A 13,897-nucleotide genomic window follows, 5' to 3' on the forward strand; every position below is an offset into this window, starting at 1 on the left:
TATTATAAATTCGAAATTCAGACGCTCATCAAAAATTATTATGGATTTAAGTCAACTTTTTTTTTAATTTCCAATAACAACAACAAATGGGGAACCTTTTATTACAATTAATTGCAAGGTTCTTTGACTCAGCTTAAAATTTTTTATCAACATTTATTTCAAAAAAAGCTAATAATATAGTCGAACATTTCATATGCCTACAAAATAGTTTAACACGAGTCAAAAATATTTTGAAATTGTTTCCATGTATATAAAACGCTAATATAAGCATTTAGACATCCAGTGAAGATTTCATATATTTACGATCATTTGTTTTAGAGTTATCTATTTTGTCGAAAACTAATTTTGAGTAAAAATTATTGTTTTCCCTTAAATTTTTTTTCCCTGAAAAATACTGTGGATTTTAAACTTTGACCTCCCTAATGCACCAACTAGATACACTTTCCCACTGGAAAAGATACTGAAATTGAAAATCGAAGCATTATTTCGACTACTTATCGTGTACACAGACACACACATAAAAAAAAAAAATAATAATAAAGATAACACATTATTGTAAATTCATATAGCCCCGCTCAGAATCTAATATAAAAAAACAAAAATATTACAGATCAGCAGTTTTTGAAATATTCTATTTTGTTTTTGTTGTTGTTATTATTGTTTTTATTCACAACCTGTAGACCGTAGAGACTTTTCTATATTTCCAACACATAAAATATTAAAATATTAAAATATTAAAAATATTATAATTATATTAAATATTAAAATATTAAAATATTTTGTTTCTCTTCGACCTATGTATAAACATAAATACATTTGATATTTTTGAATGTTATTCGAGTTTCTTCGAGGTGTGTTGATGAAATGGTTTTTTCTTTGTTAAAAAGCTTGAAAAAGTAATATTAAGTGCTCAAACCTTATTCTTATAGCAGAAATGATTACATACTCATAAATATTATTATTTGAATGAGCGTTTGAAGAACAAAATTGCAAATAATTTATGGAAGTATAAATTGGATATTAATAAGTAATAGTAATTTAATATGGTACATCATTAGACAATGGACAATAAAATTAAAAATAATGCGTAGGTAGGCACGTACGTAAATAGCTGTTTATTTATACGCTCTATTCATAATTAAAAATATACTTATTAGGACATTATAGGTACTAACCACCTACTTTAGGCATCTTATTGGATATTTTAAACTAAATTGCTCATTCATTAAATACTGTAATACTTACTGTACTTCCTAAGTTTTCGTTTAACATTGTATCACATAATGATGCCAATGTTAATGTTGATTCATTAGATGTTTTAGCATAATGATTGTCGTCTTCGTTATATTGTACAATTAGTCCAATGAATCTAGATAGGTCTCTAAACAATTGTTCTATATTTTTTGTAGAATTAGTTAGATGACGACAGCATGTACTAAAAACATATGATTATAATGTATGTTAATAATTTTACTATGATTGTAATTATTTTAATAATGATTAATAATTGTGAGTATTTAAAAAAATTACTTGAATTTGATTTGGATGGATTTTGCTCCATAGTTGGTTTTTAGTTGATCGCTAATCATATTATTTGCCTGTCTAATACTTGGTTCACATTTTTTATTATAATTTAATAATTTGTCTTGAACAGTCGTAAAATATTCTATGGAAATACGAGATACACAGATAGTTAAACTAATTTTATCGAAAAACCAATTTCATATATTATAATATAACGTAAATAAATAATATTTTACGTAGACACGTAGTGATAAAAGGTTCAAGTTCCTACGAATAATATTTTTACAATAAAATAACATTAATATGATATTTTATTGTAAAAATTGAACTTGATTAGCCAATAGAAAAAAATGTGTGCATTTTATTATTTTATAAGAAAAACAATATGAGAAAAATAGAAACCTTGTATTAAAATTCTAAGCTTTAGCTATAGAAATTTAAATGCGTACTAATTTTTAATAACAAAATTATTTTCGAAAATTCGTGGTTTTGACAAATTTTTCAAATTACTATACGAGCAACTTATATGTGATATTGTATTACATTTAAAAGGTTTTTGGTCTTATGTGTGAATAAATGATAGGCTATGGCAATATTACTGCTAAATCATGGTTTATCGATTATAGTTTAGTCACATAAATTAATTTTTACGAAGAAAACGGAGAATGTTATCGAATTGATGATATATATTTATATATATATTTGTCAATGTTAAATGTGTGTTAAATTTATAGTTAATTTATTTTATTTTATTTATTTATTAATTTATAATTAAAACCGTAAATAAATAACAACACGTTGTAATACATTAAAAAGTATGTATCTTGATCCTTTTAATCACATGTGATAACAATCCTCACGTCATTTGTGACAACAAACCCTAATCTATTATTTGATAACAAATTAACTTTATGAGTTGTATATCACTTTTCAATAAACAGACGAAAATAACACACGGAAATATAGGATAATACAATAAATAGATACCTATTTGTTAAACTAACAAGTATAACATATAGCTATAATGTATAAATATAAATGTATTAAATATAAAGTCAAATATTGAATGTATTTAAAGAAAAAAAATTCTCACAAACTTAAAGTTTACTCTTTTAGTCTTAAGATGGCGAAGGGACATATTTTATCTTTCCAAATTGAGCCTTAAAATGTATGTAAGTATATCTATGCATTGATAAAAACATTTACGAAAATGTTAATTTTTTTCGAATTTAGAAGTTGCCAAGTTGCCTGCGGCCGTGCATTTTAAAAATAGTAGTTATTGCAATTATTTAATTTAATGTCATCATATCATTCAGAGGTTCAAACATACATTCAAAAATAAATGAGACTTTTTAATTAAAGCTATATTTAATTTCAAACTTAATCGTATATAAATGTTGGATATTACAGTATTATCGTACCTTCAAAATTTATTTTCGCCTGTAGAGGACTACTTGATGCAACTGCTGCGTGTAAGAGATGTGGATATTTTACTCTAAACCAGGTAACTAAAGTTCCTGAATACGATGAACCAAATCCTACCCATTTAGCACGATCCAGTAGTATTTTGTTTTCAATCATCATGGTACTTATAAATGTTCCCATATCAGCTAATGCTTGTTCAACGGTCAGATACGATAAATTTGTAGTGTTTAAATTACTAAAACATACGATTATCATCAAAAATAAATTAACATGTTACTACTGATCCGAAAATATCTCAGTGAGTAAATAATTTTATCCTGAAATTATTTTCATGTTTTTTAATAATCTTACAATTATATTGTTTTAACTAAATTATGTACTTATGCCTAATTTATTTCGTAACATAGGTGTTAAAATTTAAAATACTTAAAATTTGGTATAGTTTTTCTACAAATTATAAATACTGATTTTCGTCAGTCAATAGTATAAAAGAGCGACGGAGTGGACGAGTGGATAACGCGTCGGTTGCAACGCGCACAATCGCCGGTTCGAATTCGATCACGGGCGACACTTTTCCCAGTCACGGCGCCTGGAGAGAGTGGCCGCCATTCCTCACTCGGGCATGCCAGAAACCTACGGGTGCCCACTAGAAATTTTCTGCCAAACAAATACACACGTGTTCCATAACCCCCTACAGTCCCAAAACCCTGCAGTACCACAGCTAATGGCCTCAGTTTCCGAAGCATAAACAAAAAATAGTAAAAAATAAAATGTTTTTACTTTTATTTTTTAGTTTTGAATCAACCATAATAATAAATTTCTATAGTAATAAATAAGTATATTATGATTAAATCTTAATTTTACTTAAATATTTATTCTTACCTAACCAAGTGTGACTTAGATCTATCTAGACAGATGACATTTATATTCATTAAAAGTAAAAAATGATAAAAAATTAAATACGTATCATATCATACTCTTAGGGTTGCAAATCGTACTTATGATACTTTATTTGGGTAATTAGTTATATATGTATAAATATACTTACATATGATATGCAAAGTACAATAATGCCGGAAATTATAAATAAAACCTTTGAAACAACGTATTCTAATTATTGTCTTATCTCTCATTATTGCACTCACTCAGTGGGATGGCTCATTCCATAATACCGGTGTTCCAATTGAAAACATGCGGCATTAAAAATTTGAGCGTATTCAATCCATGCTCCGGAAAGCATCCAACTCTCAGAAATTTCTTCTCTTCCTCCTACCAACAAAAATACTGGACCATCCTCCTTATAGTACTTCATATTCACATGATACCTCTAAAAAAATCATATTTTACTGTTAATAGTTGGCCTTAATGAGTAATTTCAACACTTTATTGCTCATTAGTTACTATAGAGTATTTAGGTATAATAAGTAATTAAACAAACTAATGCGTAGCAATACCTGCATCCACGTTCTATTATCAGTATTGTTAAAATGATCCAGATCCTGTACAAACCATCGGGTTTCGACGATGTTCTTGAAATTGGTAGTTGGAAAAAATGATAATGATGATGATAAATTGTTGTTGAAATCAATATTTTGAGCTGATGAACTCAAAAAGAGGCAACACCAAAATACGCAAAATATTAAGTTCATTTTTCAAATTAAATTTGCTAATCTGAAAAAAGTTCAGCCCTTAAGTCAAAGTTATATTTGATCAGTGGTAGACACTAAGTTTCTTAAACAATAGTAAGACAGTTTGTATTTTAATCTGGAAACAGCATAGTTGGCTAACAGAAATTACTATCGTTAAAATGTTTTGATAAATTATATTATACCTACAACCAACATGTATGTGGTATGTCTAATTTTTATATCTAAATAATGTTTATCCAATTTAATAAAATACATTTGTAAAATTATACTTATAAAGTTACTCGTATTACACCAATCACTCTCGATACATATTATAATTAAATCAATATATTACACATCTGCCAATGAACGCGTTTTATTGAAACTAAAGTACATCAAGAATTATTCAAAAAAAATACTTAAGCTCAAAACTAATTGCTATGTTTTTATTGTTATTGAATGTCGAAAGACACATTCAGCATTCTTAAGTCTGATGAGTATTGATTCTTATCCAAAATTAAATACGTTAGGAAGTAAAAGTTGAGTTATAATTTATATGTTATTATTTTAAAATTTAAAATAGTCGAATGATTTTCTAAAATCTGTTTGATATGTAGGTATACACAGAAAATAAAACAATATAAAATATAAAATTATTTTCAAATATTTGTAAGCGAATCAAAAGATTTTTTTCTATGTTAGAGTCTTTTTTAAAATGTTCTGGTAGGCCAAAGGTGGCCTAACCACCCTGCCTATTACTTCGTAAATTATATATATGCAAACGTAATAAAAGAAAAAAATGCTATTAAAACAAAATATACTCACTATTTATATTAATACGAATTCGGGGTATCAATTTGTTAACTGGTTTGCACAACCTACTAAAATGACTTAAAATTTAAATCCAACTACTCGACTATTTATACTATGCTTTTTTACCTGTGTTTTAAAGCATTTTATCGAGGCTAAAGAGGTACTCAATACTTGCATAATTATTGCAACTACACGTGTTGTAAAATATTTATTAACTCTGTGAAAATACACTAAAATAGAAGTAAAATTAACTATTTTATCGAACTTATATGACACGTTTTTTTTTATCGTTATGGAATTTTGATGATTTCATTACAAATTATAACTATTTATTATATATAATTATTATATTATTATATATAATTCTATTATTCTACATTTGCCATGGACTATTTAAGGAAAGGAAAAATGGTATTCATATGTTGTTAGGTAATGTTTTTTCCAGTATATACAATATTATTAATATGATTACGTATCCGTCAGTCTGTATTCGCAGAAAAAAATTATCGCGTGTTTCAATTATATCATAATTATATGAACCCATTTTGTTTACGACCATGTTAGTATGTATTATTATAATACAGTTTCGCCACACCCGTTTTACCTAACTGCTTCCGTAATTTAATAATATGTATAAATTGCATTGTACATTATTACATGAGCGTCAAAAAGGAATTTTTTCCAAAAAAACAAACGCGTGGGCTTTTGCCTGATGTACAGTGTAGTTGTATGTTGTGTTCGCTATTAAAATGTATAACATCTCCATTCACCATCACTCACTTTGAATTGGCTTTGATAAACGTCTGTACTTTGTCGTGTGCTACCCAATTTTCATACATTCAATTAAAATAATATTATTTTGACTATCTATTGAAACGAATTTTAACGGTTATGCATAAAATAAGTTTTCTGATAAATATATAAATATGAAGACCGATAAGGTTATATAATATAATATAGGTAGGTACCCTTATTATATAATTTTCTCATACCGTTAAATAAAATTCAATATTATAGAGCGAGTTAGCCAATTTACGTACAACATTTAGTTTTGCAAAATCTCAGTATGTACATCAATTACTTGCAAATCCACTGACTAAATATAGGTGCATATTATACATTACACACACTACCCATCAATGTAAATTTATCACCTTTGAAGGTTAACGTTCACTATAATATTATATTATAATAAATAACCCATAACCGCAGCAAGTTTCTGAATTTAAATATTTGATCTGTTAGGGAATTCTGTTAATAATATATTTTATACCTAAGCAGAAGTGCAGAATCATAAAATTAAATTTGTACAAACACGCATGGTGGTTCGTCTCAAATATAATATATATTTTTTTTTTGAGGGTCAAAATAATTCACGTACCTATGTTATAGTCACACAATCACAAGTACCACAATAATGTTATGTAACTGTGGTTTGAAATTAACAACATTTTTTTATAGTTAATTTAAATTGTTTACCAAATATTTTTGTAGTTAAATAATAAAATATAATGTCCAACACATATTTATATAGTTTTACATATATTATAAATACGACGCCGTTTATATTATATCGGAATTTGAACGGTTTTAATTATTACTCAGTGGGTGAATAGAGATAAACATTCTTAAGGCAAGGGAGGTTATATTATAATATTATGATCTTGACAATGGTATAAGTCTTAAATCTTTTTGACATTTTTCGGTGGGATTTTATACATTTACAACCGCTGTACACAGATTAAAATAAATACATTAAGTGTGAGACACGTGTTGGGCCGCTCTCGGGGGTAGTCCATATGAATGAACAGACTAATCCTAATCACACAATTGATTTTACTACGAGTTTAGGTGAAATTGGGTCAACGTGAATGTGTACGCGCGGCTGTGTATTCATGTAGAATAATGTACAATACCCTTAGAAATAACCGTATAAATACTATGTGCTCGTATTGGGAAAAATTTAATAAATGTGTTCAATTAATGATTTAAAAACTGCGTTGAAAACACATAGTTATTTAATACAGACACACGAGGGACTTTGCTCAACTCTCTCTCCATAGCCATCAGTTCTCAGACATAATAATTTAGTTAGTTCATTAGTATGTGCCCCAATACAAATAAGCAATAAATACACTTCCAACTATAAATTATAATTTTTTTTAACAATAAAGCCAATTGAAATTTTACCAACATAAATAGTAATTTAAATCAATTTAATTTGTATGAATTTCTATTTCAGATTCTGAGCTGAATTTATTGGTTTTATAATATATTATGTTTTTTTATATTTGACGTCACCTTTAGGTAAAATAAAAATACTTTAAACCTTAATATACCGGGTTCGGCTAACAAATTGGATTTCGTACTTGGTAGGGGGAGGGGTAAAAAGTAAAAATCACCAGTACTTTTCAAAATAAAATTTTTACTGAAAAAATGGAAATAAGGATACTCTAAATCAAAAATTGAAATCGCAAAAACATGAATTATCCCCAAATATTAAAATTAAAATTGCTTAGACATAATGTAATTTTCAAAATATTTTGTACTATTTATAAATCAAACACTTCAATTTTGAGATTAAATTGTGTATATCAGTAGTTAAGATGTTTTTCCTTGCAGAATATATGGATGGGCTTAACCTATTAGTAATAAAACTAAAGGTTATATAAATATATGATAAAATATGCTTTTCTTGTTTAAAAATTGGAAATTGCCAATTTTTAAAATTGACCGATTCGAAGAAAATTAAAAGTTTATTAATAATTTTCATTTAATAGAATCAAATTTGTCAATTTTTCATATTTCAAAGAAATATATGTTTACGAAAAATGAAAATACACGACTATTTAAAAATCTATGGGTACAAGTCATTTTAAATTTTTACTAACGAAAAAATATATATTTTTTCGTAAGTATTTTGAATAATTATTTTCAAAAATGTATTAACAAGTTTTAAACACTTTCGGAGTATTGTATTTGCATGTACCACTATATAACCATGCTCGTCCACTTATTAGATTATTGAAAACTCAATATTTAAAGAATCTACAGGGTATGTAGTATTGTATTATATTGAATGTGTAATATTACATGCGATATATTATGGTAAATTCGTATAGATGTCTACTATCTATACTGATATTATTTTAAAAGATTTTTTACAAATCTTCGTCAAACAAAACTATTTGCTCGGACGGAGATGTTACTATTATTATTATTATGTGACATCTTCGTCGTTATGTTATAATATTATTATGTCCGTTGACAATAAATAATGGCTTTTAGTCACACTGCGCGGCGACGCGGCCGTCACGGCCTCCGCTCCGTTGACAAAAATACGCGCGACAAGCAAAAGAAAAAAAAATTGCAGCTTCACAAAACACACTTCGTTATATATTCAAATAAATACGTCGTGACGTAACAGCATGTTTAAAAAAAAATCATACGCATATACTGCACATGTATATATATTATAGCCATTAAAATTTTAATACCTATACATATATACCATCTTGTACCTATACCTATATGATATGTGAGTATTTTCTCGCAGCACACGTTTCTAGAGTTTTTTTTTTTAAGTTCGTCCCCTTCTCATCTCCCCCACAATGTGAAACAATAATAACGTAGTTGCCATGTGTGATGTACTGATGTGTGTATGTTTGCCAGTGTGCTTGTCAAATCGCGTTATGTAATATGTGGATGTTATTAGTGCATAACACTTCAATATAATTTTAGTATATTCCTAGGTATAAAATATGTTATACGATGTAATAATATTTAGCGGAGATTTCATGACGTGATGATTTCCCGTTAAAATATAATTTACGATTTCGACGAGCCAAGAGCAAAAATAACGATCTTAAATTTATTCTCCGCCGTCAATTAGTTTTATATACGCCTATCTACCTATATTATATTATAACTCTACTCAATCCTCTGTATATATATATCGAAAAGTTGTGCGGAAGGCTATAGCCAGCAATCAAATTCTTTTCTTTTTTTTTGGGGGGGGGGGGAGGTCAGAGTATAGATTTGTGTTTCGACTAACAAATTTTAAGACTTGAATAAACTCAACACCTACCTAATGTTTTAAGGAAAATATTCAGGGGGTCTGAACCCTAGGGTCCTCTCTCCCCCCATGGCTACGACTTTGGCTGTGTGACAGGTAATGCAATATAGGTAAATAAAAATAACTTAACTTCTACGAACCCATAAAACAATTTCATAGAGTAAAAACTGTATTTCTTTTAATATAATGATTCTGTACTGTATAATATTTGACTACGATCATTAGTGTTTCATAATATACAATATTGATTAATTACGTGTAAGTTTCCTCACCTCCTCGGCCGGCATAAACCTCATCAAACGACTAATAACATGTCATTATATTATTTAATATCGCGCGAAAACTTAAAAAATTATACTACAGGTGGTGCGTTTTTTTCATTTTGATAACATATGATCGGAGGCCTAATGCACTAACAGGAGGATGGTCCAATAGGCTAATTATATTAGAAATTACAACAAGAAAAATCAATCAACCATCGTTTTTACCCGTCATGCGATAAGTACATACTTGGAACTTTGTATGATGGTTGTTGGTTATACATTGTTAAAATCAAACAACTTTTGGTTAACTTTGCAAGTTTATCCAGACTATAAAATGATTATAATATGGTGATATGTGCGGTATGTCTTATAACTACTGTACAGGGTTGCGTTCAGATACAATTTAACCGGAGGACTTGGAATGGCAAGACCACAGAAGAGATCTGTAGCAGTACGAATTTAACGACTTTTGATGTCCTGATATCGTAATTTGATCTCACAAACACAACCTAACGTAACCTAACCTCAGTGGATACGACACATACATTCCTAGTCTTTTAGGGTGTTAATAATACCATATTACAATAAAACAATGGTTTTTTCCAGACAATGAGTATTTGCCTATATTGAGTTTAATTTAAAAAAAAAAATAATAAAAAATTATGACAATATTCAAATATTGGCATTACAAAGTACATATTACATATTACATAAATTACATTCCAGTCGTTTCAAAGTATTCAAGTGGCATAACTTGTATAGTAATGAAGTACACGTATTACATAATAGTAAATTATTTGGTTTTAAATTATGTTGAATGCATCTTTATTCCTTATGAACCATTTAATTTATAATTTATTTTTATGTTTTAGAAAATAAATGTCAAATTAATTGTAAATACTCAAGTCTTGAGAATAATTATATATGGGTAATACATAATAAAGAAGTAAACATAAAAAAAAATATTATAAACTTCTTTTTCTGTAAGTAGTATTACTTCTTTTATTATATTACGTATGTATTTTGTACATATTATTATATTTGAACAAAAACTTAGCACAAAAATATTATATTGTGTTCGTTTGATGCCATCAATATAATAATAATATAAAACCCATAGTGTGAATCGGTAGGTTACAGCCGTATATATCCCCGTTACCTATTAGTATTTTCCGTGACATAAGCCAAATATTATTTAATAATTGCAGTTTCCAATTCTCCTACCTATATTTAGTAGATAGAAGCAGATGATTATCAACAAATCTTTTGAGAACCAACAAAGACTAAAATAAAGCTGAGATATAAACTCGATACTTACCAACTATTAATTTCTACCCATTAAATAATATCTATTATAATAATATGCTCATTGCCTAAAGTAAATATTATAAAAATATTAAAAGGGCCTAGCCAGTATAATAAATTAAAATAAAATAAGGTGTGAACATTTTGAAGTAGATTTTTTAGCGTCAAAAAATTCAAAAGTACCCAATTTAAATTATCTGTAACTAAAAGCCATCTGTAACGTATAGTAATAATTGAAAAGAACTTTTTTTGATAAGTACTCCAAGAAATATCCAAAAATTATCTTGTTTCAGTTCAACACTATGCATGTAAATGAAATATGTAAAAATAATAATGTAATATAATGTAAGAATATTAATTTCGAGAGAAGTGAAAAAAGTAATTTTTGCTTTGATAATTGATAAGGTTTATAGTTTTGACTATTATCGTAGTGAAAAAAGGGTATACCAAGAATATTTTTAGCAATACATCGCTACTGATTATAATAATAAGTCAAGACTGATAAGTTTTGAAATTTCAAACTATTGAATTTTCAAGTTGTTTTTAACTTCAAACTTATTTTTATATGTAGAATATATTTATACTGTTGTTAAATGACTGTTATCATACATTTATACAACATATTATATTTATTTAGAATACATAGAATACCTATAATAATAAAAAATCATAATATAAATAAATATTAATCTTATAAACGTGATTTTTTTTATGAACGTTGAAATATCAATATCTAGTAAAAAATAAATTCATTCATTTATTTTATACTATACAATATTTAAAATAGATTTTTTCTTTAATAATATTTTATTTGCGACAACTACTAATAAATTAATTAAATATTATTCATTAGATTTTCTAAAAAAAAAACAAGCCTTAAAAAGTATTATTTTCATAAAATCAGTGACTGTTTTGTTCTTTTTTTTTTATAAAAAATAAATTATTCTATCTGTCACATAAAGCGTTTGAAAAGTATACCTACGTTCTTGGACTAGGTTTAATATTCAATGGAAAACTATAAGAACGGAAAAGGAAAATTGATATCAACACCCGTAAATGGTGTCAACTTATTATTTGAATAAACAATTTTAGTCTCTAGACTATTCAGACGATAACTCGTTTGCAATGTCTTTAAAACATTTTCCCGGAATCGTCTTCATTTATTGAAAATCAATAACAAATATAATATACATTATGTAACAGCGCAACATAGCGTGAAAAGAAAAATTGACAATTCTACAATTTTTTTTTACATGCGTATTGTGCAATCCGATTTTACCAAATTTCGAGATAATATGCTAAAATTCATAATAATATATATATGATAATATGCAATTGTATATAAATTGATACTATACAATTACATTGGAATTAAATAGAAGTTTAAAAATAAATGTTATGTTAATACACAGTTAGCCATAAGCATAAGCTAATTATTACTCATTATTGATTATCGATTAGGAATAGTGCTGAATAGATATAATATTTTGATTAGTGATGAAAAACCGCAATCACACTTATTTTTTTATTATTAAATTCCGAAAAACTCAAAACATTCTTAGATGGTTCTTGGCGTATTTAGGAATATGGTGCTCCAGGTAGGTACATAATGAAATTTCACATTTTCCATAATTTATAACAATATAGATATAATTACATAAAAGGTACTAGCAGGTGACGTAGTGCACAATACCACGAATAACCTCCCAATAATTTGTGAAATCTTAACCAGCCCAAAAAGAGACTTATCTTGAATTTGTGTATAAATCATAAAAGTTACTCAACATTTTACTTTTGACACTCACTTTATATACTTGTAATATTTTATTTTATTTCTACGAACAAATATTAATGCACGTTAAATTTAGAAATGATTAATGTAAAGTTTTATAGTAAAACTATCATTATCGGTATATACTCCTAGATGGGACTCCGGATTTTACGCCTGGTGAAATTGCCCCTCTATGAGGAGATCTCTCCAATACCAAATATACCACTGAGGTTGTACCAAATAAAATCGAGCATATTTATGTAAACAAAATAATAATCTGTCGACATTGAATGTAAATCGTTTGTTCACTGTACGCCTAGTGAAGCCTGCAGTCTGGTACGAGATGTTGTTCTTTACAATTTAATGTAAGTGCTGGTTTTAGTTTAGTACATATTTCATTAAATAGTTATAAACTATAATATAGCAGTATATACATTTTATTATAATTAGAGCTCGAACGTTTATGACCTTGCATATTTTTTCCGTGCATTCGGAGTTATTCCTACCTGAGTTTGATTATCAATTCGATTTATGAAGTATAGATTACAAATATGCAAACTTGTTTACTATATATGCAATTGCATACTATCAGATCGTCAAACTTAACCTAAATATGTAGCATTTTACTTTAATAAATCAGTAACTAATTACGACTTTTTTTTAAATACATTATAGCTGTTTTTTTGTAATTAAGGCATTTTAAATACTCATTCATAAGAGTAAATGCATTTTTTTGAATAAATATTAACCTGTTTTTTTTAAAATAGGTATATTTATTATACTTTAAGGCATATAATTGCATATTTTAATGAAATGTTGGTCATTAACATCCAAGCTCTAATATTATAATCAATTAATTGAAAAATATATTTGAGTAAATAAAAGTTCATAGCATAAAAATTAAATTTCAAAGCTAATTCAAATACTATATCATATGAAGAACCTCAGTTCAATTTATAAGCTACCAAAACACTTCGAGTAATACATTATTTTAGTAAGAATTAGTAAACTATTAATCAATACTTCAATATTGATAAATTTGATGCTCAAATATAACATAGGTATTTTATTGTATTGAAACGGTAACAACCAT

At 27.0% G+C, this 13,897-nt stretch overlaps 1 protein-coding gene across 1 annotated transcript; it reads right to left on the reverse strand.

Annotated features, from left to right (window-relative positions):
- Positions 1-852: 852 nt before the first annotated feature.
- Positions 853-5,572, reverse strand: LOC111037621 (putative serine protease K12H4.7). Its single transcript, XM_022320289.1, has 6 exons — positions 5,403-5,572; positions 4,404-4,620; positions 4,095-4,276; positions 2,946-3,184; positions 1,531-1,666; positions 853-1,435 (listed from the first exon to the last, which is right to left on the reverse strand). The coding sequence occupies exons 2-6, from the start codon at positions 4,596-4,598 to the stop codon at positions 1,219-1,221; spliced, it is 969 nt and encodes a 322-aa protein (XP_022175981.1). The 5' UTR covers positions 4,599-4,620; positions 5,403-5,572; the 3' UTR covers positions 853-1,218.
- Between the last annotated feature and the right edge of the window lie 8,325 nt (positions 5,573-13,897).

Source organism: Myzus persicae, unplaced genomic scaffold (assembly GCF_001856785.1).
Source record: "Myzus persicae strain clone G006 unplaced genomic scaffold, MPER_G0061.0, whole genome shotgun sequence".
Classification (NCBI taxonomy): Eukaryota; Metazoa; Arthropoda; class Insecta; order Hemiptera; family Aphididae; genus Myzus; species Myzus persicae.